General features: G+C 36.9%; 1 protein-coding gene across 2 annotated transcripts in view; it reads right to left on the bottom strand.

Moving 5' to 3' along the window:
- The window catches only part of MOV10L1 (Mov10 like RNA helicase 1), a 40,564-nt gene that overhangs the window by 2,147 nt on the left and 11,051 nt on the right, over positions 1 to 27,366 (bottom strand). The window contains exons 3-24 of one of the 2 annotated variants that reach the window (XM_076328631.1): positions 26,254 to 26,410; positions 25,724 to 25,836; positions 24,766 to 24,956; positions 22,665 to 22,805; positions 21,558 to 21,796; positions 21,229 to 21,424; positions 19,048 to 19,242; positions 18,249 to 18,363; positions 16,630 to 16,807; positions 15,925 to 15,995; positions 15,463 to 15,554; positions 14,644 to 14,702; positions 13,990 to 14,105; positions 10,398 to 10,497; positions 9,109 to 9,287; positions 8,452 to 8,598; positions 7,631 to 7,752; positions 6,712 to 6,811; positions 6,107 to 6,271; positions 4,456 to 4,629; positions 3,530 to 3,679; positions 1,809 to 1,916 (exon numbers count right to left, since the gene is read on the bottom strand). In XM_076328631.1, the coding sequence (XP_076184746.1) occupies positions 1,809 to 1,916; positions 3,530 to 3,679; positions 4,456 to 4,629; positions 6,107 to 6,271; positions 6,712 to 6,811; positions 7,631 to 7,752; positions 8,452 to 8,598; positions 9,109 to 9,287; positions 10,398 to 10,497; positions 13,990 to 14,105; positions 14,644 to 14,702; positions 15,463 to 15,554; positions 15,925 to 15,995; positions 16,630 to 16,807; positions 18,249 to 18,363; positions 19,048 to 19,242; positions 21,229 to 21,424; positions 21,558 to 21,796; positions 22,665 to 22,805; positions 24,766 to 24,956; positions 25,724 to 25,836; positions 26,254 to 26,410 (3,108 nt within the window). The remainder of the gene's footprint in view (positions 1 to 1,808; positions 1,917 to 3,529; positions 3,680 to 4,455; positions 4,630 to 6,106; positions 6,272 to 6,711; positions 6,812 to 7,630; positions 7,753 to 8,451; positions 8,599 to 9,108; positions 9,288 to 10,397; positions 10,498 to 13,989; positions 14,106 to 14,643; positions 14,703 to 15,462; positions 15,555 to 15,924; positions 15,996 to 16,629; positions 16,808 to 18,248; positions 18,364 to 19,047; positions 19,243 to 21,228; positions 21,425 to 21,557; positions 21,797 to 22,664; positions 22,806 to 24,765; positions 24,957 to 25,723; positions 25,837 to 26,253; positions 26,411 to 27,366) is intronic. The other variant, XM_076328632.1, reaches the window with a different exon arrangement.

Below are 27,366 nucleotides of genomic sequence, written 5' to 3'. Positions count from 1 at the left end.
GAACTGAATTCTACACTGTAGAAATACAGCTCTATAGGGCTTATAATGTCCACCAAAAGAAAGCCTAAACCCTCAAACACAATCATGTACACTGAATGGTATCACTTGCTGATGTTCAAAGGATTAAGTTAGCCTTTCTCCAAAGTTTCCCAACTGTCTTTTCCACTGATCCAGCACAGATTTTTACTTCTGTCCAGGAGTTCAGTGTGCCTGCAACAGTGTGCATTTGATGGATGTTGTCTCAGAACATAAAGGATTGGTATCACATGTTCTGGTAGCCAGAAGCTGTCTGCAAAAAGCCTCAGAAGCTATCAGCTGACTTATCAGCTGCTGCTTACACTTCTCAACTCCACATTGATTTCTTCTTAGAAGCACAAAGAAAAGACTCCTGTCAAGAGCCCTAGCCAACAATCTTACTTGCCTGAGAAGGCAAAGGACAGAAAAGTAGGACATAAAGAAGCTGCTGTGGGCCTTTATGGGCCTTTCATGTGAATTCAAATACCAGGGATATGTGCATGCACTGGAGTAATATCTAGCATTTAGAGACTGGGAACTAGCATATGCCTGCATCTAGCCTCAGCTCAACCTCAGAGTCTTCTGAAGCCAGATGTCTCAGCTGCTACAGATAGGATTTCCACACTGTAGTCAACTGCCTGAAAACTATGACTACATCTTTGTCTGTCATCTGCATATAACATGCACTGAGATCTTTCAGAAAGAACAGACATCTGCTGAAGCATATTGGTCAAGTCTGCAAAAGAAGGTGAGAGACAAGGCTGCCAGCTTCCAAATAATAACAGCAACTCTCTCCCAATACTCTGTGACACAATCCTCTTTCCCCTTTTGTCAAACGCAAGGGATGGGCTCAACACAAATCCATAAACATCATCTTCCCAAACACATGCATCTTCCTACATTTCCTGAACACTCCCTTTTCTGAAAGACCCATTTATTGCAAAGAGTGAAACTAAATACCTCTGCATTTTCACGGTTATCTAAAAATCTCTAGTGATGCAGTTTATGCCCCTATACCTTCATATTTACATAGATGTAGTCAACCAAAACCAACTCTGAATCAAGGAAGTAATGTACCATTAAAATGATGGCCTGTGACTAGTGTACTGCTGAAGTAAAAACATAGCACGGGTTTTTTTTTTCCCCCAGGCCCTTTCTTCAAGGCATTTGATAGCTTCAGATTCAAAAAACGAGCACCTAGAAGAGACCTTTACCAACATCCCTATAATACAACCAGCACAGCACTTAAAGTGCACCATCAAGATGATCATGAAAGACTATCAAGTGTTCTCCTACCAATGCAAAATAAATTGTGATAAAGGGTATTCAACTTCACAGACACCAATGCTGACTGTGCCTAGAAGTCATCAGTTGTACATCATTAAGTGATGATTCTCAAACTGAAGGTGAAAAAGAATGAAAGCTGGTGTAGGTTCTTAAATAATTCAAATAGCAATTACTTTTAATACTGTGATTTACACAGTTGTCTCTCTAATATTTATAATGCATCCAGTTTCCATTCTCCCTATGCACACTTAAGTGAAAGGTATATTATCCACATGAAACTCAAATTCAGCACGAGTATCTACAAAGGTTTAAGGTTTACCTCAAAATCACAGATGCTGTACTGTTTCCATGCACTTAAAAATAAGCTCTGTTTTCAAATACTGTGACAGACTGACAAAAATATAGCGTTTAAATCTTTATTTTTTATTTTTAAAAGCCCCATATCAAAAAGGAAACAGAGAATTAGACACAAAAACTCTCAACGGGACCACAACAAATATACATACTGTTGATAAGATGATAACCATGTACTCCTGCCCTTGAAACTCTTCTACTGTGCCAACTTTAATGTCTGCCAAATCAATACTTCTCAGAAGAAATCTGATTTTTTCCACCTATCAAAAAAAAAGTGTTTGAAGGAATTTATTTTTACATTTGAGAGTGGATTACTTCAAAACTGAAAACATACTACATATACAAGTATGTGATTTAACACAGAGATGTCACAGGGAATGCCTATGCCAAGCTTAGCCATCATCCACTAGTAAGGTTTTAAAATAAAACATTAACTTTTCCTGAGAAGTATCACACTTATTACTTGGTAGTGAGTATTTCACCTTCTGTCATTGAAACAGAAATCAGATTTTTAATAATCTAGATTTTAATGAGAAGAACAACTTAGATCCATAAACCCTCTCCTTCCAGTGTGCATTATATCCAAAACCATGCTTACCACAGATGTGGTAGGGCAAGCAGCTTCCCCCAGCCCCTCATGAAGGCTGTGCAGAGATTCCACCTTTGCTTGCCAGCTGCATCATGCAGGGTGAAAGACAGAGGTGAGATGTGACTTTAAGTACCCTCCCAAAAAGAGAAAGAGAACAAGGAGTCCCATGCACTGGAATGCTGGTATGTGCAGGATCACATCTGCTAAAAGCTGCTTGAAGACTATACCTTAAGTGGTCCAAGAAATTTACCAAGAAATCATGCCTGGCTAAGCTGAGGATTACAGTCAATAACTACTTTCTAATCAGCATTCCTGCAATGCAAGGTGACTTTCTTGAAGCAGACATTACTATTATATGTCTTGCATCATCGGCAGATGAAGGACAATCATGTTAAATGATGTGAAATGTTTTCGGAGTATAAGAGGTTCAGTCACATCAATACTACATATGTTTGAAAAATAAATAGTAACTGTAAACATGGGCAGGTGCATACACATGACCAGTAGGATCAGCACAGGCAGAGCTCTAATTTGCAAGTGAGATTTCTTCAAAAGGGGTTGGTCTTTCCCACACACCTCAGTGTTTCCCCCAACCTGCGTATGCAAGGCCATGAATACTGAGATGTGAACACCAAGAAAAACAATATGCACACTGTCCAGAGCATCCTCTGGAAATGAAAGGAGATTTAATCTTCTTTTTAAAATGAAGGCAGACATCACATACTTAACAGCCTTGAATATAAGTAGTTTTAAAAATAAAGCACAGCACTTGAAGTTGACATTCAACATTCTCTACAGGTTTAAATAGCAGCACAAACTTCAAGTCTGACTACAGGACAGCTAAGAAGTCCCAATTCCTCCAGTTTCCTCAAAGCCATAACAAAGTGACATGCCACCTACTTCACTACATCTCCCTTTTGTTCCAGTCCTCAGTGCAGAGAGTAAGTGACAGAATCAGATTGCTGTTCAATAATAAATTCTTGACTTGCACTCTTTACTCTCAACAACTGAAAAATCTGCTTCTGTCTCCGAAACTGCAAGCAGATCTCTCCTTAATAATTTCCTGATTTTTAAAACTAAAAAAAGGAGAGTGCCATTACTGCTGTCTTTCTCTAGGTTTAGATTCCAATGGAAACATCATTAATGATTGATAATACACTGTGTAATGTGACACACAACAATGAAGTTTTGAGATATGCCTCCTGGCTTTAACAAACCACAGCCACAATGTAAAACCACAAGATGAAATACAGCAACTCTGAAGTTCTTAGATATCAGTTGTACCTGTTTACGGTATGGTGTAATCACTCCAATATCAGTCACTGACACTGCAGTGTTTTCATTTTTAGCAAGGTGGCAACAGTACTGCATTACTTGAACTGCTTCAGTTGGATTAAACCATGAAGGACTGTGACTTTCACGTCTTTCATTGCCCTGTATTAGGGGAAAGGAAATGAGAAGATGGAGACCAGGTGCAGAAGTGACTACATATCTATTAATAGATTATTCTTATACATCCTAAATGCAAAAGAATGTGATGTAATGTTACATACAATTTCTCTTCTTTGCTATACACCCTTTCCAATGAACAAGCATCACCTAACATTTTATATTGTTTTTTTAAGCTGGAGAATTTGTATGACAACAGTACTTTAAGTGTACAACAAAGGAGTTAAAGCTCAAATTAGAATAACATGTATTAGCAAGTTGGTATCTTGCTTTTGTGCAAGGTAGAAGCGTTCAAAACCAAGCCTCTCCAAGCAGTGGATATTAGCACTTTTTACTAACTTGTTGGAAGACTAAAGAAAAACTTTATTCCGAACTACTGTTTCTTCCCCTGCCTACTTAAGCCTTAATAATCCTCTAGTTTTAGAGGTTTGTATTCATTCTAATGTAGCAAACTCTTATCAAAAGCAATCTAAAGACAGCTGACTGTAGCTCCATCTTGGTCAATCTGCTATAATTTAAATGTGTATCAAAATGTCTCCGCAATACACTTCAACGGGCAGCTGCTCAAGTTCTTAACAAACATTTGACTTCAGTAGTTGTTTCTAAAACCAGATGGTCAGGAAGTCACATTACTTGCAAAAGAAAGTTTCTTCTTTTTTCATATGCTTTCTAGAATTCATTCTAAAAAAACCTCATCTACATCAGCAAACTTCTGTCAGGCCTCCTTATTCATACTTTCACTATATGAACATTTTACATACCCTTATTCCATGAAAAATTAATGGAAATCCCTTCCTGGGCAATTTCCCCCAATGCAACAAAGAAGTTACTACTGAAGTGTCTGCACAAACTTCTAGCTCCTTATGATAAAACAATTTAGATGGCAAGGCAAGCAATGCAGAATGTGACCTGTAGTTCTTTACGAGTTTTGTGATCTGCAAAGACAAAAACCAAAATCCGTAACTGAAACAGATAATTATTCATCAGACTTCACAGTACACAGCTCCCAAGCAGATACTACCTTACCATCTTCTAGCATTTAGCTTTTCTAAAGCTGCTGAAGAACTGTATTAAAGGCAAAAACTGCAGGTGTGATCTTCAATAAGTAAATACTAAATAAAAGCATTTTTTAAGGACCATTTCTTTCCCCTCCAAAGGGAAAAAAAGAAAGAAAAAAGGAACTGAATCTACGTGATAGATGAATTGGTCATTCTCCAGTTTCTTGAAACATTTGATCTATAGGCACATTCTCTTTAAGAGAGTCAGATTCTTTTCATGGGGTTTCCATGGATGTAACCTGTTTTTTTGAGGAAGTCTTGACAGGCAGAAAGGGAGCACCAGAACAGCTGATAGAAGCTGGCCTTAGAAACAAGAAATGTATTTGTCTTTAAATGAAAGAACGGCCTTAAGGAAACATTCCAGTCAGTAATAACCAGCTTGAAAAAAATATGTCCTGTAAAGAGACTAACATATGATACTCAAGTCCAATGGTATCCTTAAAGCCCTCACACTTCCTGCTCTCTCACTATGCCAATTCTCTTTAAGCATTGTATAAGGAACACAACAATGAAATTTTGCCGTAACAGATTTTAGGAGGAAGCGTGACAGGTTTTTCAGTAGGCTGAACCCAACCTAAAGCCTAGGGCCAAACACCCCCGCTCTCCCCCTTAAGTCTGCCATCAGATGTCCTCCTTCCTCTGCTTACCTGGCCATCTAGTCATCTTTTGCTCTCAGTTTAATTCTTCAAAGTATATTACCATGAGAATGGGAAGGCATCTTAGTAAGTTTAACTTTAGCCTTATATTTCAGATTCAGACAATAATTTAAATCAGCTGAAACATCTGTGCTTGTTTATGTACTATGCTACCTCTGCCACTTAACATAGACTTTAGGTACTTCACCATACAAGAGTTTTGGGAAGCTATCCTTCAGCGAAGATGTGATAAAGAAAGAGGAACAGTTTCTTTTTTCCCTTCCTGAAACATGTTTGCAAAATTTATCTTTATGTTTAAAGAAGAGGCTTTGTTTGTCTTTTTATTTAAAAGTAGAAGTTTTACTTGTTCATTTGTGGAAAACTAAGTTATGAGGTTATGGTAAATGTGGACAATGGAGATAGAAGGGAATTTTAAGCCATTATTTAGAATTCTGCTTTGTGCACCATATTTGACTTACTCTGCTTAAGAATAGAGAACCCCTTCAAAGACAGGTTTTAACATGCTGGAGGGCTCAGCATCCTTGCTATTCAGAGTATATATTCAAAATAATCAAGCTTTCCTAGAGAACTAATGCTCAAGCTAGACTTATCACTAAGCATCAGGGAGCAAAAAGGTGGCAAGGAAACAGCAGGAACCACAGTTTCTCCTTTTTTGATTTAGATGGAAAAAAATTATTTAAAATTGTGGTTTTACTCACCAACAAAGGATTGTATGCTCCATAGGCACTAAAAGCATCCTCATCTCTCAGATATATCTCTCTTGATGTCAGTCTTTCCAGCAAGGACGTATTTAATCCAAAAGCCAGTGCAATTTTAGATTTTATTACTGGCCCTAACTGCTTTGGATCTCCAACAAGAACTATCTGTATATGCAATTAAAAAAATCCATCCTGTATTAAAAGTCATTAAAAACATGTAGTTTCAATAACAACATACACACTTCAGAATTCAAAGGTCAATTTATATCAAGTATTCTGCTTTCCTCCAAACATCTAATCTGTTTGCAAGGAAGGGTTAGGCCCAGGACAGAAGTACGTTGTTGTCTTAAACTAAGAAAGTATGTTTTTATTTTGACATCTTCCACACACTTAATCCTGTCCTACCAATGTAGACTTGTTTTAGATGTAAAACAACTCATTTAATTGTGGGAAATGGATATTGTGCATGAATAAGGTTTATTACAAATACTCAGAATTCCATACTCATTACCAGGAAATAGCTGCTGCATCCTACATCATTCACAAAAATAAAACCAGTAAACCAAGACTTTTTTCCTTTCAGGAAGTGATGCTAAGAGAACTACCTGTCCATTAGCTTCTGAAATCAACCCAATAGGAATCAGGCTCTCTGGTTCACTTGCTTGCCCTGCCTCATCCAGAATCACATGAGTGAAGTGTCCAAGCCTACAATTAAATAACATGAACCCAAAACAGGGCTGTTTTCAGATTAGTTCATTCTGCCACCCTGTGGTTGACCTCAGCAATTCTGTTAACTTTTGTCAAGTGTGCCAGGCAACTCCACACACACAGAGTAAAGATAGATATTTTCAAAACAGAATATAGAAAAAACAACCCAGTAACTTTAATTTGTCATCTTTGTTCTCACTTACATACTCCAATACACACAATCACTGCTTATCTTAATTAAAGCATTGTTTATACCAAGGTTAAGACACTTAGAAAAGTTTTCCTCAATTTCCTTCAGCTATTTAATTAGAACAATGTACTTGGTATAGCAAAGACAATCTCCAGGCTTTGTTTCTACCAAACAGCTCAAGCCAGTTAGGCTTCAGTGTGTCCCTTTAAAATCAAAATCAGAGGAATCTTTAGTTAACAGCACTTGACATGGTGGTTGTTTACAGTTAGTAAAGGTGACTTGATAAAAAACAAATACAATATAATTTTTAGTGTGACAATCATTTTGAGCCAAAATGATTGTCAACAGCAATGTAATTTCCAAGGCTCCCACTGGTAGTGGAGAAGAAGTTATTGTGTCAAAAATTTTTAACGTTATTCAAGATAATTCTTAAATTTACCATGGAGAAAGTCTCTGCTGAAACATGACTAAAACCAAGTGGTTTGCTAGGAAGACAATTTCAAAATAGAGGCACATGCAATAAACTGTATTAAAACAGCTCAAGTTACAGTACAGAAGGTGTCTAAAAGCTCTGGGTTTTGTAGCATCCAGCTATCTCAGTGATATTCCTATCTATAGTACTCTACCGTATTTCTGTTTGATAAAACATTCCTGCACTGCTGCATGTTGTAATTATTATCCTGAACCATGATGCCTTCTGAATATCATCACCATCTTTGCAGTAAGGTTTCACCATGTCATCAATTTGCTGCAGAAACAAAAACGTATTTTGTAAAACAAAATGCTGCTCTAAAACTAAACGTTTTAATTTGAATAAAAAAGCCTGCTGAAAACTATTTTAGAAGCTGAGCAAAACACTTATATTTAGACCCATTCACACACCAAAATGAATTCTTCATTAATTTGCCTAAACAAAGTAATACATATGCAAGACATCTGTTTTCTTTATTGTAAGGATCAAAATTGAACATATGGATGTTTCGTATACATACATATATATGTATATAAATATACACATATATATATATAAAATGCACACACAATGTGCATGTACTGTGTAAGAGTGACAATCCTACTTGCTTACTTTTCTGTGTAAGTAGTCTTAATTTGGAGACAAAGGCTTGACTTCAGTAACAGATTTTAGGATTGCTTTGTAAGTCAAAGCATCTTACCACATTAAAAATCCCACCGATACGTATGTGCTGCTTGTGGAGTTAGGCACTGCAGGAAAGAGATTAAGATTTTATGCTCATACAATCAAATTAAGGACTATGATCAACATTTTCCAGTTAATCTTCTGGAAAAGCTGAAGTAATACGTTCATACTTTGGATCCTAAGTAAGCCTAACGAGCCTAACAACCACTGACAGTTACATTACTAAATCAGTATTTTAAGATCAAAGTATTAAAATGGAAATATTAACTGGCAGATATCTATAACATTTACCTCTGCTGACCTGAAGCTAGCATTAACTCGGACCATAGCTCCTGGTTTTAACAGATTGCTTTGATGCAGCCGCAAGCAAATCAGATCTGTTGCAGCATTTGATGGCGCACAAACCAAAATTCGACTATCTGGTAGAGTATAATGTATCTACATTAAAGAAGATGGACATTAAAAAAGATTATTTAGAGAAGTAGCTGTAGCCCAAATATGCCCATTTTATTTCACTGAATACAGAATCCAGAAGAGTTTTGCATACACACTATATTCATCCATCCTTTTGCAGTTCAAGAACACTAGTCTTGACAGTCATGAATAAGTACTCTCAAACTGAGTGTACCAACAGCAGAATTAATTAATGGTTATCATATTAATGTATACCTGTGCTTCATGAATATATTATGCACTACTGGAATCACAAGTTAGATACTGTTCGCTAATGCTTTAAAGACAAAGACAAGATGACTTGAAAATAAGCTATTCGGAAATTCTGTTAAACTCGTATCAAGTCTTTCCTCTTTCACGGAGCTATAGAAAGTTATCGTAAAAAGAGTATTTTGAAAACTCCTTGGGAAAAAAAAATCACAGTACTTACAGAATTACCGTAAGTGTTCCAACACTGAAAAGATTAGAGATGACTGATTTGTCATCCACCATTACCTGTAAAATAGCTTCAATTACTGTTAATGTTTTTCCAGTTCCTGGTGGTCCAAAGAGAACATAAGGTGTTGGACGACACTCGCCACTCAGTATCCTTTTCACTGCCAGTTTCTGTTGCTCATTCAGCATAGGATTGAAAAATTCACCAGCTCTCTCTTTAAGTGTCACAGTTTCACCAACTATAATCAAGATAAGCATATATTAAAAATCCACATAAATATTTTTAACGTACATAGATTAAAGCAATTCCAATTCACATTATGCTTCAAAAAATTTTCGTTTTCCTTATGTGGTAACAACTCATGAATTTCTCAAAAATTCTGATTTCACAGAATAGCCTGTAGAAAATAAGCCATTAATGTTTCAGAAGTGTATTGGATCTTCAATAAAATTGAAGGCCAGAAAAGGACTATGATTACATAACCCAACAATCTGTAAAAATTCTATTCAGTAATTTTAGCATCAAGCTCACTTTTTTGTCCTAGAATAGCAAAATTTCAGCAACTTTCAGTAACTGGTACTTCGGTGATAGTACAACTACTAGGTAACCAGTATTAAGTCATGACTACTGAAATTTTTTTCTTAATCCTCTCTGAATTAGTCTAGCTTTAGCTTTCCACAGCAGAATCTTATTAACTGTTGGACAGAAGTGCATTCTAGGTAAACCATTCCCTATTTAGGCATCCTATCGCTACAAAGTGATAAAATCAACCCTCTTTGGCAATCAAGTACACTGATATTTAAAGTCACACTTTCCAGAAAAGAATAGGAATGATCTGGGCTTTCTGAAAACTTTTCTAAAGTTTTAGTATTTTTGCCAAAACGTAGCTATCCCAAGGGTGAGACACAGCATCCTTGTAACAAATTGGAAACTTTGAACATGACCAAAAGTTTTCCAGTAAATGACTGGGAAATGATAATTTATTGAGTACAAAATATATCACTAGATGTTTGCTGCCCCCTCCCTGGATGTGTTCAAGGCCAGGTTGGACAGGGCTTTGAGTAACCTGGTCTAGTGGAAGGTATCCCTGCCCATGGCAGCGGGGTTGGAACTAGATGATCTTTAAGGTCCCTTCCAGCCCAAACCATTCTATGATTCTATGAACTAGAGATGTTTAAGTAATCCACAGAAAGACTCCAATGAAAATTTCCTGCTAGTACTGTTCTACAATTTGTCTTTAAAAGACAGAGCATGAGGACATCTAAAAGGTATCTTACTCAGCCCTGGTTTACTGAAGTGATTGCAATCCTGAACTGTCTATACTTGAATATAAAGTATTAAAGTATACCAAGTTGGCTTGTTGTTGGCGCAGCTACTCTCATCACATCTGTTATGTTCATCTCCCTCGATGCCATGCAATTTGCCTGTTTGTTCTGCAGTTTTTTGACCTTAAAAAAAGCAAGTGAAATGAAAATAAATGCATTTATAACCTGGCAACTATCTTCACTAACACTTTTGAAGTTGCTAGGTTTTAATTTTTCTCATTAAATAGCATTATCCCATTAAATAGAATATCTACTGCGAAGACAGAAAGATAGAGTAGTAGAAGAAGGTGCTAGCAATTCCCACCTTAAATTTAAGATTTCTAAAAGTTTGGCTTATGTGAACATTAAACATTTATTTCACAAATACTTTGCAGGCTGAGATGAGGATTTTGAAGCTACGGCTGAGTAACTTGTTTCCTTCCACAAAAGCTAACGTTCACATTCCATACCACTAAGCAAGATGATGCCTCTTTCAGATTGCAGCGTGGGAGAAAACTGCTTGTAGGGAATGTGGTGTTTGCAAGGTTCTGGACCAGATGACTCAATCATCTTAATAATAGTGATCCTAATCCAGTGAAGTGATGAGTGTTAGAGATTGATCACGCCTTCTTGTACAGGACAGAGGTATCCAGAGATGTTTGCTGCTTTCTCAGAGCCATGGTGTCATGGAAAGACTGCAAGGCTCATCTAGTCCTTCTGACTACTCGCTTTGCTGCTTACCCATGTGGGTACTAGTGACACCTTGAATAGATCAAGCGGGAGATCATATAGATCTGGGGTAAGCATGAGGTATGATGTTTTCCACCATCCTTCTAGTCAAACAGAAAGGCCCCAGTAGAAGCAGGCATCTTGCAGAACAATAACTGTGCTGCTGCTCTCACCAGCACAGCTCTGGGTCTACGTGCAGGAGCTCCTTGACTGCACATAATTAATTGCAAAACCAGAGACATGTCTGAGTTGTTACCACAGGAGGATGGAACAGCAACAATATTGTCTGGTGGTCTGTAACAAATCCCCGCCAGAAGGAAGACAACATGGATGAGACTTCTGACAAACAATTGGCATCAGTGTCCTGATCACAGGTTGTGCAGCTTCCTGGAGATTTCAGTCATTCACACACCTGTTGCAATTCACCCAGGCAATGCCTAGAATTTCTAGACTGAGTTGGTGACAGCTTCCTAACGTAAATGGCTGACATACTGATCAGAAATAACACTACTAGACTTGCTGCTCAAATACAGGAGAGAGCATGTGTCCATATACCAGCTTTTTTTGCAGAGATTGCAAGATTGGAGGAAGGTTAAGAAGGTAAAGCAGCAGAGTCAGAATTCTGGCCCTTCTAGAGCAAACATCAGTTTCTGTAAGAAATCACCAGGCAAAATCCTCTGGGAAGCTACCGTGTGGGGAAAAAGATGCCCAGGAGAGCTAAAAGTTGCTTATGGAGAGACCATAAGAAAACCATCCTGTTGCACAAGATCGTCAGGAATTTCAATAGAAGGCCTGCTTAGCTAAGCTTGTAGCTTCTTGATGAATTCATAAAAAGCTTATTATAAGCAGAAACAAGGACAGGCAAAAGATAAAAACACTGCTTGGACAGTTGGACAAAATCAGGAAGGTCAAAGAGATCAAAGTACAGCTGAAGCTAAAATGCGGCAAGAACAGAGTAATAAGGGATTTAGCAAATGTTGTGGTGGAAGAGAGACAGTTCAAGGATCATGGAGGCTCACAGATGGATGAGAGAAGACAATTTATTGATGGATGATATGGGAAAGAACTCAATGCCCTTTCTGCCTCACATGCAGGCCTCCAGACTCCTGCACAAAGTAACAATATGGGAAGGAAAGGGACAAGTAACAGAAGGGGAGGACCATGCTACAAACTGCTTAGAGACACTGGATAGGGTAGATACGATTCACCACGCTGATATGACTGTGGACACTGCTGTCTATTATCTACAACAGAAAATAATCATGACAAGCAGGGAATGCCTCTGACAGCAAGAAAAAGCTAATATTGCTCCAATTTAAGACAGACAAGGAAGATCTGGGGAACTATAGCTTGTCAGCCTCACCCCAGTCCCTAGGAATATCATGGAGCACATCCTTCTTGATTCCATGTCCTTCACATGATTGGAAAAAAGGGAGACCAGGAATAGTCAACATGGCTAAACCAAGGGGTAGACCTTTCATGACCAACCTGATTTTCCTCTATGATGAAGAGACTATTATGTGGACAGACTATTACGTGGACAAAAGAAAAGCAGTCATTGCAATACTCCTTGACTTCAGCAAGGCTTCTGAACTGGTTTACTTACCACATCATTCTTATTTATAGCCTGAGGACATATTAGCTAGATCAACAGACAGTTAGACAAGTTGAAAATTGACTGAACTACTGGGCTTAAAGAGTATTAATCAATAGTTTGATACTCAGCTGGAAGCTGGTCAAAAGCTAAGAACCCAAGGGTTGCTGTTGGGACCAATATTATTCAGTATCTTCATCAATGACTAGGACAAGACCAAATAACATCCTCGACAAATTTGCAGACAACACAGTCAGGAGTCATACCTCAAATGCCTGATGGTGCATCTTCAGTTCAGAGGGACCATGAGAAACTTGGCAACAAAGCCAACAGAAAACTCATGAAATTCATTAAGAAGTAGAAAGCTCCACACCTGGGACTGAATAACTGTGTGAACCAAGATAGGCTGAGAACCCACAAACTGAGTAGTAATCCTCAGGCCCTTTTCAGGATCCTAGGTTACTATGGATGCTAGAACTGTATACGAGCCAATATCATGTTCTTGTTATGAACTGGAGAGGCTGAGAACTTGGGTTTTTAGTTTGGTCGTGAGGAGATGAAGAAACAGACTAATAGCCTATGATGACTTAAATCAGAGTTACAAAAAAAAAAAAAAAGAGAGACACTCTTCTTTGTAGTCACATATGATATAACAAGGGACCACATCCACAAGTTGCAGGTGGAAGGAATACTGGGAATTAGGAAAAAAAAAATCTTGAGTGGAAAGGTGGTGAAGCACAGGTTATGCAGAGGCTGTGGAACCTCTAGACAAAAATAAACACCCACCCTCCACCCACCTCAAGCTGACTTGATTTAGTGTTGGTTACAGTCCTGCTTCAAATAGGAAGGAGGACTAGGTAACCTTCTGAAGTCCTTTCTAAGATTTCTGTATTTTCTCCATATAATTTAACTAGCAGTTAAGAAACCTGGGTAAATCTACTCAGAACAGAATTATTACCTTCTGTCATAAAATTGTTTCCTGCCACAGTAACAGGACCTAAGTATCTACTCAACAGTAGCTATGAAAACTAGCCTAAGGCAAATCTGAAAATTCCAATTATAATCATACAGGTTTTTTTTATAAGCACTTTCCATTTGAGATGGGAGTGTTAGCTTAATAGCATCAGTTATCATAAAACTCCCTGTCCTCAGGCAGCAAACAGAAACTTCTGTCATCAGAAAGCAGCAGAATACAACTTTGATTCTTTGATACTCCATTATGCAAATCCTTTCTAACAAGAGCTGTACAGGACATATCTGTTACCAGTTTGAATGGTATTCAGCATTTTAAGGAACATTTACAGAATAGATACCTTACTTTCCTGCTGGGAACATCGTTCAAGGCCATCATCAACAACACAATACTCAGTAGTATTCTGGGCCTTGATAGCTTGTGGTGATTCTAAGACAAGCCGTTCCGGAAATAACACTTCAAATTTAGAGGACAAAGAGAAAGCAGAGAAATTTGAAAGCCACATAAACACTTTGCATGTTTCACTGATTACATTACTGCTGATACATCAGCTTTCTCTGAGTTGCCAAAACTGGTTTATTAGAACTAATGTGAAAGTGGTAAAGACCTGTGTGAAGTTCATACAGATCATTCTACTCAACCATAAAACAGGAGATCAGTGCTGTTTAATAAATTCTGAGGTAACACAAAACACTGCCATTTCACTTGCTATTATTATAACAGTATGATTTCTACAGTTCTTATTGGCTCAAACAGTTCACAGAAGTTTGTTTCCCCTCCTCTCCCCTGTGATGGCCAACAGATGAAATCATTCTGATGACACCTACTGTAGATTCAGAGGGTTTTGTTTTGTTTTGTTTTTTAGAAGTTACAGAAAACTCCTCTAAGAACAAACTACAATGCATTCTTCTCAGTATGCCCTGAAGTGAAAGCAATATAAAACACAAGACTCGCCACAAATTCCTCTAGACAGCTTAAGTCAACTGAAGTGTACCTTTTTCACCCAGGTAAATAGCTTGCTCAACTGCCAACTGGCATCGCCTGCTAGTAATCCTATTATCAGAATAAAAATTTGTAGATTAAAGTAAAAGCTTACATTTCCATAAACTAAAACAGCATACACTTACAAGGTATCTGGTATTTTTCACTAGGCATCAGTACACGTAAAAATAGGAGTTTTATATAAAAACACTTTTTTTTTTTTTAAAGAAGCATCTCTTGAGAAATATGCTGCAGAAGTGTCAGTCAACAGCTTTGCTATGAATAACATTGATACATGTATTTTCTAGCTCTTCCGTGAGACAGAGATGGCCTGGTGTTCTAGACTTAGATAGTCTTTCAAGGAAGTTCTCTGCAAAGTTGATTTTACAGGGAAGATTAAGCAACTATATACAGATAACATCCCATGAATAAAACAAAAGTAAGAAAGGATGGGTGCTTAACATCAGCAATTTCTTTTGCAGTCTTGCAGCTATATTGGTATATTTTTTTTCTTAAAAAAACAAGAAAAAAAGCCCAAAACCAAAACACCCCACCTCACCCCCCCCCATTTCACTGCCTGGCATTGGTGCAATCATTTAGAGAGGCTTAAGACAAGAATTCTTTGTACACAGTGACTACAGTTGCAGTCTTTTACCAATGAATGTAGCGGCAAAGGTGTGTTGAGGGAAAGAGGTGGAAGCATTGGCAAGATCTTAATTATGTCCTTCTCTGATCTGTATCCACCAAAACAACCAATTGACAGTCATGTGTATTTTAAAAGTCACTTTACTAGAGGAATCATTAAACGCAGCTTTTTGGAAACTTGTAATACCTGCAGTGAACAAATTCCACATCCATGGGTTCCAAGTTGTAAGCCTGTTCAAAGTCTGCATTAAATTTAAGAGTAACATCTTCATTACATATCTGTTGCAAGGATAAAAAAAGTCAGTTTACTGATGAAGGTTCAGTGCTTCAAACACAAAGAAGCATCTCTGAAAGCACTGAATGCCCCATCACCTCCAAAAAGAACACCTAGATTTACCTGCTATCAACATATTGCATATCTAGATTGAGTGCTTTCAGAGCAGGTAAAGATTATAATCTAGAAAGAACAGGGAAGCCAAAGTCTTCAAAAAATACAATAAAAATACAAAACCACCACTCAGAATGTAGGTAAAATAAATCTAGCTTCCCAAAAGTCGGGTTAAACTAGTCTGTAACTCTATAAATTGCCAGTTTCCCCTTTGAAACCAGTGGACCACAGTATTTTCAACAGGAGATACACCTTGCTTACCTCAGTAATATAGGCAACGTACTCTACTATATGCTCAGAGTAGACCTGACTTTTCAGTATCACCTTATCACCTAATTGTAAACAAAGTTAAAAGGCAACATACTGTTACAAGGAATAGTAAAATTCTCACCACAGCACTTAATTTCTTCCTCTTTTGCATGGTTAAACTAGGAATTTGCAGGATGCTAGATGTTAACTAACTTTGCCAAAGTTGCTGTATCCATGAGTACCTGTTCCAAAATGCCATATGTAGTTGTATATTACATTTTAAAAGGCACCTAATATTGATGCCATCAGACAACACCTCCTGAAAACAGGATCTTGTATATTATATTAGAGATTCTGAATTCAATTTTAACTACTTTCCCAGATTTTGCTTTGGATACACCTATTGTCTTTAAGTTATTACTACATTGTACATTTTATTTTTGCTGAAAGCACCACCAATTTCTGTACATGAAAAATCCTAAATATCAGAACATGCATAAGAACAGACACATGCAATGCTGCTTCAGACAGCAGCCACTGTAAGACTCACACTGAGATACTAACAGTGCAGTTCACCTGTCTAGTAGCCTAGATTAATAACTTTGTGTTCAAGTATGTGAAAGACTTCTTTAAACAAATGAATAAGCAATGGAGTTTGCATTGCACTGAAAATATTGATCAACATGCTATTTGGCTTTATCTCACATTAGTTACTACCTGTAATCAGGTGAGGTCTGCCCTCTTCCACTCCTGGCACTTCCAACACTAAAAAGTTCCCATTCCTTTTCAAAGTAACCCCACTCATGTTAAAGTCTTTTATCTCCATTTCTGCATGGATTTCTTCAAGCCACAAGAGAGTAGAAAAGTTTGCTTTATAATTATCTAGATTAAGATGCTGAAAAACAAAACAGTATACATTATTGTTGTAAATTCTACACTAAGATACAGAACCCACTATTCTTAACATTATACAAAACACCTCTTCAGACAGACTGCACAGCAACTGGGTTGCCAATTAAGGCACATAAATACATGTATCTATACACCAACTAATATTTTATACTCCCCCTGCAGTCAAAGCAGAATTAGTATAACCCTTGGAGCTCAGATACAATAGCCAGTCAGGTAAAGAGTCAACCAAGTCTCTCCCAACTACAATGGCAGTTTCAACATCTGAATTCAGAGGCAATCTACAAGCTGAATTCTATGCTCAGCAATCCCAGAAAGCATAAAAATCTAAGTACGCTGGGCAGAGACAGGTGAAGAAAGAGTCATGTCAGTCTTGGCCCCTGGCTGATGATTATACAACTTATGCCAAGATGAAAGAACCTGAACTTTCTCCCTCAGAGCTTAATGCATCTCACTGAAGAGGTATTTCTCCTATCTAAACAATGAATGATAGCACAGAATGCTTTCTATTTGGTATCTTCCCACTCAAATACAAGGTGAATGAGCAGTGCTTTCAGGAACAGTCTTAAAACAGTTACCAGTACCAGACAGAACTTAAGGTGTGGTTAAAAAAAGTTACCATTAATGGCAGGCTTTCAGAATAAAATTATTTCAAACACTACAGAGTTATCTTCTTTTTGAGAGAGGATCACTAACCTGCTATCTTAATGCTGTGACCTCAGGTTTTGTGTGAGCTGTTTAGAAAGCAGACAACAAACTGGACTTAAAATTTTTCAAAAATGTAAAAGGTTAAGTCCTTAAAAAGTTAGAGGGGAAAAAAGTGAGTTGCAGCAACGTTCTACCAGAAATCAGGACAAAGTTTTGGAGAAGGAATCACTGTAATATTCTTGTTAGACTTCAGGTTGGTGGCTTTTTTTTTTATGTATTCTGAAATTGCTATACTTGCAGGAAGAATTTGAACAAGCTGTAGTGAATTAAATTTGAGGATTTTTTAAAAAAAGTTTTGAACAACCAGAGAAGGATCCTCTATTGCAATAACTTCAGAATTTCTGCTTTCATTTGCTATGAAATAACTGCTGGACTACTGTTCTGACACCCCAAAAACACCTTTGCAATGATGCCTAAAAACTGAAAGTGAAGAGGAATCTTTGTTCAGTTTCTGTAATATCCTCCCGCCCCCATTATACTTCTACTCCCTTTTCAGTTTTTCACATTTACCCTTTTGGATTCTTGTAAGCTTGGATTCTGTGACATACAGAAACGCATGGAAGTTAGGGGATACAGACTGAAGTCTTAAGTCTACTTGGTAACAGTATTATATCATCTTCTGTTACACTAAGGGCTACACGTTTTTGCTAAATTAAGGCCAGCTTGAACAAACACACTTACAGAAAATATATTTTCTTATATAACGTACACTTGCATACCTCTGCTAGGAGAGGCTGAAAGGTCAGTATGTCTAACTCCTGCTCCACACATTTTCTTAACTCATTTGGTATGGTATAATGCGGGAGAAAGCTTGGCAACTGCTTTCTGTGATTTCTAAAACAAAAAAGTATAACATATCATTTAGCTTTCTCAAATTATATATGTGAAAACCAGCTAATTAACATGCCACATCATCAAGGTTATAAAACCAAAACACACACATGACAGAATGATTCCTTCAAAGTGACAATTGAGAAGTTTGCTATACGGGGAAGATAGATAAGCGTTCCAGTTACCGATGATTTGAAAACATTGTGTGTCTGTTTTTTCAGTTTAGGGATATTTTTATAACTAAGCAAATACTGTAAGTATAACAGAAGCTTATTTGCAAAAGGAAAAGTTCTGAATGAAAGATGGGAAACATCAGATATAGATGTCAAAGTTGCCTGAGGAGTTAAGAAGCTAATTCTCTCAAAACTATTTCCAATTTTCCATCTTTTTTTCTTAAAAACACAATTGTTACTTGTAGATTACTATGCAACAGTATTTATCTTGTTTATCACCACATTATATAGTAGAAAGAGCTCCTGTTTGACAAATCTACAAAGAAATCAAGCAGTTCATTACTAAAACAACCTCTTCTCAGTAATGTCCACAATTATCTTGTTTACAACGTACATACATAAACATGTTCAGACTTTCCCAGTTTCACATTTTCTCTGTCAGCATGACAGAACAGGTATAGCAATACCAAATAGAGCAGTATTAGGTGTCATTTTTTGCTCTAATTCACAGTACCTTCTGTATTTAGGGACAACCACTGTTGTCTTGCTTGGCTGAGGTTCTGGAATAATTTTAGGCTTTCTTGGAGAAAATGGTTCCACAGGTGCTATTAGTAATTCTTCTTCATTTGTTACATTGGCTTCAATATAGCGTCCAACAGTAAAATCAGAAAAACCAAGCAACAGGAGTTCTTTACTGTACCCAGGATTTCTTTAAGTAAGCAGAAGTTATATTCTTAAAACCATCATGTTCATACTTTATTTTCCCCAGATGTAAGTATTTTTTAAAATAAAATTGTAGATTTTCATTTCAGTAACATACGAGAACTGCTAACTTAGGGTAATTCCTCACACTTACTCCCCCACCCCGAGTTCCATCTGGGTATGATAAATAATAAATTATAAAATTAATAATTTATAACAATAAAGAGTAAAAATCTCAAACCCCCAATTTCATCAAAAGCTTGTGTAAAGAGCAAAATCCCTCCCTTCAACATACTAAGTACAGAATTAATACTTCTGTCACAAGTAACATCTTGAAATTACTGATACTGAAAAAGATTAGCCAGACATTTCCACCAGAGGAACCTGAAGCATATCTCTTCACTGTTTGCAGCAACAGCTTTGCTCCACCTTCCTTAAGGCTACTCAGAACTGAATCCTAACTGTAAACACATCAAGTGGAGAAAGTAGGAAAGATCCTTTATATCTGAAAAAAAACACACTTTCTATGTGTAAGCGGTGCTTGGTGAATGACAGAGGGGAAGAGATCAGAAGGAACTGTTTCTTCAGATTGGTTTCTAAGGAACTTAAGACAAAAGATCTAACACACACCATCTGCTCTGAAATCCCTTAATGAACTCATCCCAGCACTACCCAGAGCCCAGTTCTCTCCTCAGCACTAACTACACAGTCCAACACTGTTACTATGTGCCTGAAACAAAAGCATCCCAGAAGGATTCCAGCTTACTTTCTCTTTGGCAGGAGTACCACTTTTTCATGCCAGCTAACGCTACCTGCTCAGGTTAAGGCTATAGCCTGGTTTTCTCTGATACACAGACTCAGTGCAGACACTGAACTGTCCAGATTTATGGTCTAAATTTGCAGTCTCTATGGTCTCTTAAATGGCCAGCAAGCACTTGTTACCTTCATGCTGCAGCCTCCCATGGAGTTGTGTGGATCGTTCTGTATTATTAGAAGATTCTCAGACTTTGTGGCATTTACAGATCTACAGTGAAATATAAATTGTTCTTTCTACATGTCTTTCTCCACAAGGACAGGCCATGCCTGCAGCTTATCTTTCAAATTGCAGCTAAATCATCCTCCTAAGAAAATTTCTACCCATTGCCTCACTATTTAAAATGGTAACAGAAATAGCGTGAAATTTAATGCAGCGTTACTTTGATGAATCAAACCATTTGACCTTGGTTTCCCCTGTCCAACTTTTAAATTATGATCATAAGAATCAATGGTTGTGGTACACAATGTTTGTAGAGCTACAGCTGGAAGTAACTGGAAAGTACATGAAAGCAAGTTTTCCCGCATGAGGTTCCTACTTGAATTCTGAAAGAGCTCACATAAAGTCACTTTTTATTCTTAACTAAATCCATGAAATATTTTGTACAGCAAAGTATTTTTGTTTTTCAAGGGTTTTCTAAGATCTGCAAACCACTTCCTCTATAAATTACACCTTCAAGGAAGAAAGCTTTTTTTTTATTTCAGCATACATAACCTGCATTTATTATCACAGGACAGGGAAGCTTGAGATTGAGGCATCTAGCAACATGAATATGACATCAGGGTATGAGACTGGAAGAAACATATCAGACGTAACACAAAAATTCCCAGGAAATCTATATTGCTCTTGTGCTCATGGAGCAATGGGTTTCCTGAAACAGATATAATCAGCTGTAGGCATTATCTTCACCTTACTGTGTTTTTTTAGAGAAGTATCTACTCCCACTGTATTTCTTCATTTACTACTACCATTTTCTTTCAACAAAAATCAGAATCAAGCATTAAAATGCTAACTACTTTCAAGGTCTAATATAGGTTTCCACATCATTTGCTAATATGTACTGGCTTACTTTATCCTACACAAAAAAGAGAACTGTGCCCAGAATAAGGGAACTATTAAGTCAATTTTTGTGACTTGTTTCCATTGTATTGGTCAGAACCAATGGAAAGAAATACTTACACAGCTGTGCATATGATCACTATGAATGTTTTTCCACCTGGTGGTATGACAATTTCTCCAGTAATATTGACATGCTTTATTGGTTGTTCCACATCTTCTCTTTGCTCATTTCCTCCATTATGTAGATTTTCATCTTTCACCAAGGAAAAGTTTTCTTTTGTCCTTGATAAGTTTATATCCTGAGAATTAATTCCTTCTGTAGTAAACAGATTATAATAAATTTTGTTACCACAGTTGCTATTGCTAGCATAGGCAAGTCTTCTCAAACAAACCTACAGGTCTTCTGAGGAGTTAACACTCAGTATTCAAATGTTAACATTTCACTGTACCTGGAATGACTCCATTCTTCATAATGGATGTATTATTCAATGACTCACATGTTGTTCCTCCACTGTTATATGAATTAATCGCAGCTTTTGAGAGGTTTCCTTGATTTATTGGAAAAGATGGCAGATGTGCTTCTGGACTGTTCTCACATTTTTGAGGAATCTGAAAACTGAATTGCTTGTCTTTCACCCATCCAGCTAATCTGCAGCTGATTAAGGACTGTGGTACACTCCCTTTATTCCTAGAAGTAGTTATGTAATTAATTACATAATTAAATGCATAGTTAAGGTTCTTGGGAAGCTTAATTCTATCTGAAGTCAAGTACAACTGTCTGTAGCAGGTCAGTTCACCATTATTTCATAACTGCTATCAGAAAGAAATTGCACTGCTGCTTCTAACTCATGAGGACTAGAACCTCTGCTAAATGTTAATATTTCTAGGTCATATCAACTACCTTATGAAGCATACAGAAATACTGTGTATAAAAAAAGCTATGGTAACTTAAAATTTATCATTGGGTAACTAACTCTTAAGAAAGGGCACATAGCAACAAATAGAGGGTATTCAGGTGTGACTTCATTTGAGCCTCTATGCCCAGATTTAAAAAAAAAAAAAAACAAAAATGAAAGAAAACCACCAAAACAAAAAACCCTCAAGGATACGCCAACATAGTTCTTCAGCATCCAAGTTAAAAAAACCAAGCAAACAAATAGAAAAAATCTGGTCTGCTTTTAATACGTGAGTATGCAACAGTCCTCTTGTTCTAAGATTTTGAAGATGACAGCATATCTGCAGTTTAAAGTAAACACACTTACAAGTAAAAGCATTTACTTTAATCCTCATTCCAGAAAGGATTTTGTTAGGATTGAAAAGAGACACAGGACTGGGGAGTCTCAAAGCACTATCTGCAAGATAGATGCTCAATAAAAAGACTGTCCTAAAGACACTAAGTTCAATATGAAATTCTCTTTAATTCCATAGTATTTGGGGGTTACTTGAAGACCATGAACCACAAGGCTCAACTATGAGAGGCTTCTGTATGAAAGACAGGTTTACAGACTATGGAGTGATGGAAAGAAAGAAAGCTTAGAACAATCAGAAAGGCTTACTCTATGCAAATGATCATTCTTTTAGATTCCCCCTGCTTCAGGGTTCCAAAATGAGTCATTCTTGATACTTCCAACCCTCCTTTGTCTCTCATTAAGTTTTCATAAGGCTCATCCAGATTGACTCCATTAGAGTGAGATTGTCTGCAAAAATAATTTTAGTTAGCAATCTTGAAACAAATAGACTCAGCAAATATCTTTGATTCAGCACAAATTTAAGAATCACTATACCAAAGCATAGTCACAGTATTTAGGAAGAAGCAGGTGAGAGGGTTCACTTTTTCTCAGCTACTTATACTTCCAAGACAATCAGATTACATTTACTAATTTAAGCAGCAAATTAAAAACAACAAGCCTTTTGCCAGCAGCACAATAAACCAGGATAAAACTTTGGATATAAGACTAAAATCATTAAGAAGCTAACTAATCTTTGCTGAAGAGCTGAATCAACTGGTGACTGAAGCTGTTATGGATCTCTTTGGGAGCTGAACCAAGACACAAAGAGCAGCTCCTTAGCAAGAGTCCTGATTAGCAGTGGAGCTTAAGAGATAAAATGACTAGCCTGGAAGTGTTTCAACACAAACCCCAAGTACTTATGACTTCTGCTTATTGCTACAATCTGAAAGCAGCAAACTGAAGAAGAAATTTAAAAAAAAAAGCTGGAAAACAAAAAGCACCCTTAAAAACTATTATCACACATACTACTGATGAAAAATGCCTATGAAACCAAAGTCACATGCTCTTCCCTGTCTGAGACAGTGACCAGAGCTCTAACCTCTCAGTCTCAGCTACCTGTAGAAACCATTTAAAAAATTGTTTCTATTCTACAATTAAGAAACTATTCAGTTAGATAAACTGGCATGAAAACTTGGAAATATTTTCATAATCTCGCCAATATTTACACACCCTAAGTTTTCCTTAGTTATCTAATATAATAAAGTAGAAAATGACTGCAGTTGTTCTTTATTAGCTACATCAATTTACTAGCAAAGCCCACTAGATGTCTCCCATTGCAGCTTAAGCTGCCTCAATTTTTTGATATGGTAGGAAATACACTAAAACTGAGAAATCAACCCTAAGGTCTACTTTTGTAACTTGGCTTTAGTAATAATTTTCTGTATAAAATCCATCATTAAAAATAGGTCCAGCTGAAAGAATAAGTGAACAAATTGTACTGTTGTGCAAAGTGATGTAAACACTTCAAGCTTCATCTAGCTACAATTTAAATCTATTATATCCGTTATCTCCAGTGAAAACAGCTTATTCCATTCTTCATAGTTCCTTTGAAGACATATGTACTGCCCTTAGCTATATTTCCTAGAGATCAAACACGGCAAGTTTTCCCAAAGACTATGTTTGAGAGGTATCAGAATGTCCTTTTTGCTCTTTGCAAAAGAGCACTCTGGATCTTTGCTGCAGAACTGCTACTGACTAGCTGTTGCCCATTCTACATTTGTGTAGTTGATTATTTCACAAAATTTTGCTTCTTCTCCATACTGAACATCATCTACTTTTCCCAACCTTTTCTGCAATCTGTCCAGATCCTCCTCACATCACATATGCCATCTAAAGTGCGCCTGCAGAACCTCTCAGTTTGATACTTGCAAGCCCAATAAATCTCTATTATTCAGATCATTAAACTATTCTCTTTAGGACAGATATCTGAAGAATCACTGCAACTTAAGCAAGATGGATTAAAGAAACATCCATTTTACATCAGTTTTGCTGAGAATGGTTTTCAAACAGTAAAGTCCTCGCTAGAAGAATATAGATTAGAGGAAACACAAGGTAAAAGCACAAGCCTGGCATTTTTCTAACAAAACCATGAAAAATTCCTTCCTTGCCTAGCAATATCCCTGAGCTCAACTGTTACTAGTTTTGCTTCTCTAAGTACAGCTGTCCCCACCTTCTGGAAAGGAAGAAAAAGCAAGGGCAAAATCATATCACACTCTGATCTTCCCCATGATCTATCATGCCTTCTAGTCAACTAGTGAAGAATTTACAGTATTTCTTGCTTAATAGACACAACAAAATTTAAGCTGCATAATTACAATTCATCTCTAGTTGTTATTATGTGGAAAGAGAATGAAAGAGTAAGTATTACCCATCCTGGCTGACTGGCACTAAGCAGAGAGCTCTCCAAATGTAACACGACTGATTGCTCTCCACCACAATGGTGTTCACCAGATCATGTCTACAAGGTGAATAGCCATCAGGAAGTCTCAATGAATCCAAAGTGAAAAATATACTCTCATCTACTGTACCACTTCTTCCACAGATGCTGGAAATGCGAACCTGTAACAGTTTGTTATTCAGTGTTACTTGATATTATCTGCTTAAGCTAACAGGCATACTATCATTGCATAGTTTTTTCCTGCAACAGTCATTCTAGTATTAACAGAGCTGCATTCTGAAGTTTCAATTATTCATGGGAGGCAAGCATACAGCTCTAACCTAGAATCACTGTCTTTAGATTTAAAAGTGTAAAGAGACACAAGTACTTCAGATAAGCATTAGGTTCCACTTAAGCGCATACTACAATACATACATTTGACTTAATCATCATACCTGCCTTTGACTTAACAACTTATCTAATTTATACTTCAACACCAGCAGTCACAAGAGAAGAATTTTTTTCCTATGCTTGACATGCAAATATTGTTCAATATATACAGTTAAGGCAAATACAATAAACTTAATATATATATTCCTAGAGGGAACAAATATTTTCATTAAAATAAAAAAGGGACAAGGGTTGTTTTTAAGCCAAAACACTTGGATAAATTAAACATAATAAATTCCAGTCATTGCTTCCTAAAAAAAGTTTGAAAATCCACACATCCTCATTACAACCAATATAACTAAAACAACAGTAAGCATCCAAATAAAAAAAAGCTTTGTTATTTTAGAAATAATCCTATAAATGGATGAGTTGATATGTTTTATCTTTTAATTAAAGATGTGCTATAGAAGATCTACCAATATTAGCAACTTAAAACCACCTTCAAAACCCCACTTCACACAAGATTCCTCTTGCCAAAAACAACGTGCAGAACATTTACCTTGTCTACTCGCTTATATCTCAAAGGCTTTACAGCAACTGCTTTACTGTTCCATGTTGTAGGGTTAATAAAATATTTCGCTTGCACCCAGTCACCTTCACAAGGTTTGAAACCTATGTAAACCAGAACATTTCTCAAGTTTAATTGCTACTGATGACATTTGCATTACTCCCATACAGAACTAGTTTAAGTTAAATAAAATGACCAGCCAGAACAATGCATTATTCAGATCCACTGAGTTCAAACTTCTCTTCGCAGTTCTTCCCCCAGTAGGTTATGACAAACTACGTAAGAGATGCTAGTGGAAAAATACACTTGCTTACATGTAACTTATGGTTACATGACTGCATGCAAGTTATGCTCAGTGAGAATGAACATCTAGCTTTCTTCACCCAAATCACTGTGTGTGTTTCACTACATACACTCTATTAGAACTTATTTGGGATGTGGACTGCAAGTTTATCAGAAGATATTTCTATGGTACATATAAAAAAAGTTAAGGAAGAGCAAACAAGAAAGCCCCTACACACCTTCACAGACATCTTCCATTGCAAAAAAAGTATTCTGATTAATATAGCCACCATCCTTAGAGAGAGAGGTAATATTGCCAATTAGTATTTTCATATTTAATTCAGAAGCATCACAAGTAGGATTGGAGTCTCCCCATGTATTCCGGACGGCGTCTACCTATTAATACAAAAAACCTCAACATTGAAACAGCTGATACTTAGAATTATATGTTAAACATATATTCCTACAATAAATATCAGAATTTTAACTGCTTATGGAAGTCAAGCTCCTTATTAGACAATTCTATACTCACTGTAGCTGTTCATTTTTGTACACAAAAAACCATAAGTTTTAAACAGTAAGTAACTTCTCTTAAGAAGCCTGCTGTATGCTGCAACACTGACAACTACTATAATCACATGTTGATTTGTCAAATCTTTCTCATGCTTCCCTTGCTTTAGGTCTACTTAAGAATTTTCTTCATATTGACAAGAGGACCCCCCCTCAGCAATCTGACTGTACACAAGTGGAACTAGAACATCACTATTTCAGAAAGCAAAAAAAAATATTTTCAAGATACTGTTTATAAACACTGTATGTATTTCAGACTGCCCCTCAGTCATTCTTTAATAACTTGAATAAAAAAACGTAAAGAGCTGCTTCTTACAGACTCTCTATCACCACCTCAAATGTAAGTTTACTTGCTTAAACAACCCTCTGCAGAACACAAGCTACAAACTATCGATGTCTACAAACCATTTTTTCCACCCAGCTATGTTGGGGCAAGGATATAGCATCTCTGCTCTTAATTACTAGAATTCCTAGAACTGCAAGTTCTCTTCCTTGCTCCCAAAGGGCCACCACCATCACGGGTTCAGATGTCTCCGCTCTGCAGTTCAAACACTCATTCTTCAGAGCTTCCTTGCTCTCTAACAATGCAAATGCCACTGGACAGAAGTACTTATTACCGTTAAGCAAGAACTGCTGACTCCAGATGGTATGTAGAGAAACTACACTGTGCAATAAAGCAGGAGAAAGAGGTATCAAATTCTTCTTTTGTGAGGCTTATGAGGATAATGATGTAGGAAAGCATGAAGAAAGTGTGCAAGGTACCTCTGCAGTGCTTAAACAAA

This window comes from Aptenodytes patagonicus, chromosome 1 (genome assembly GCF_965638725.1).
Source record: "Aptenodytes patagonicus chromosome 1, bAptPat1.pri.cur, whole genome shotgun sequence".
NCBI lineage: Eukaryota > Metazoa > Chordata > Aves > Sphenisciformes > Spheniscidae > Aptenodytes > Aptenodytes patagonicus.
The sequence above is the reverse complement of the archived record's forward strand: the minus strand, read 5'-3'. Positions and strand labels throughout refer to the sequence as shown.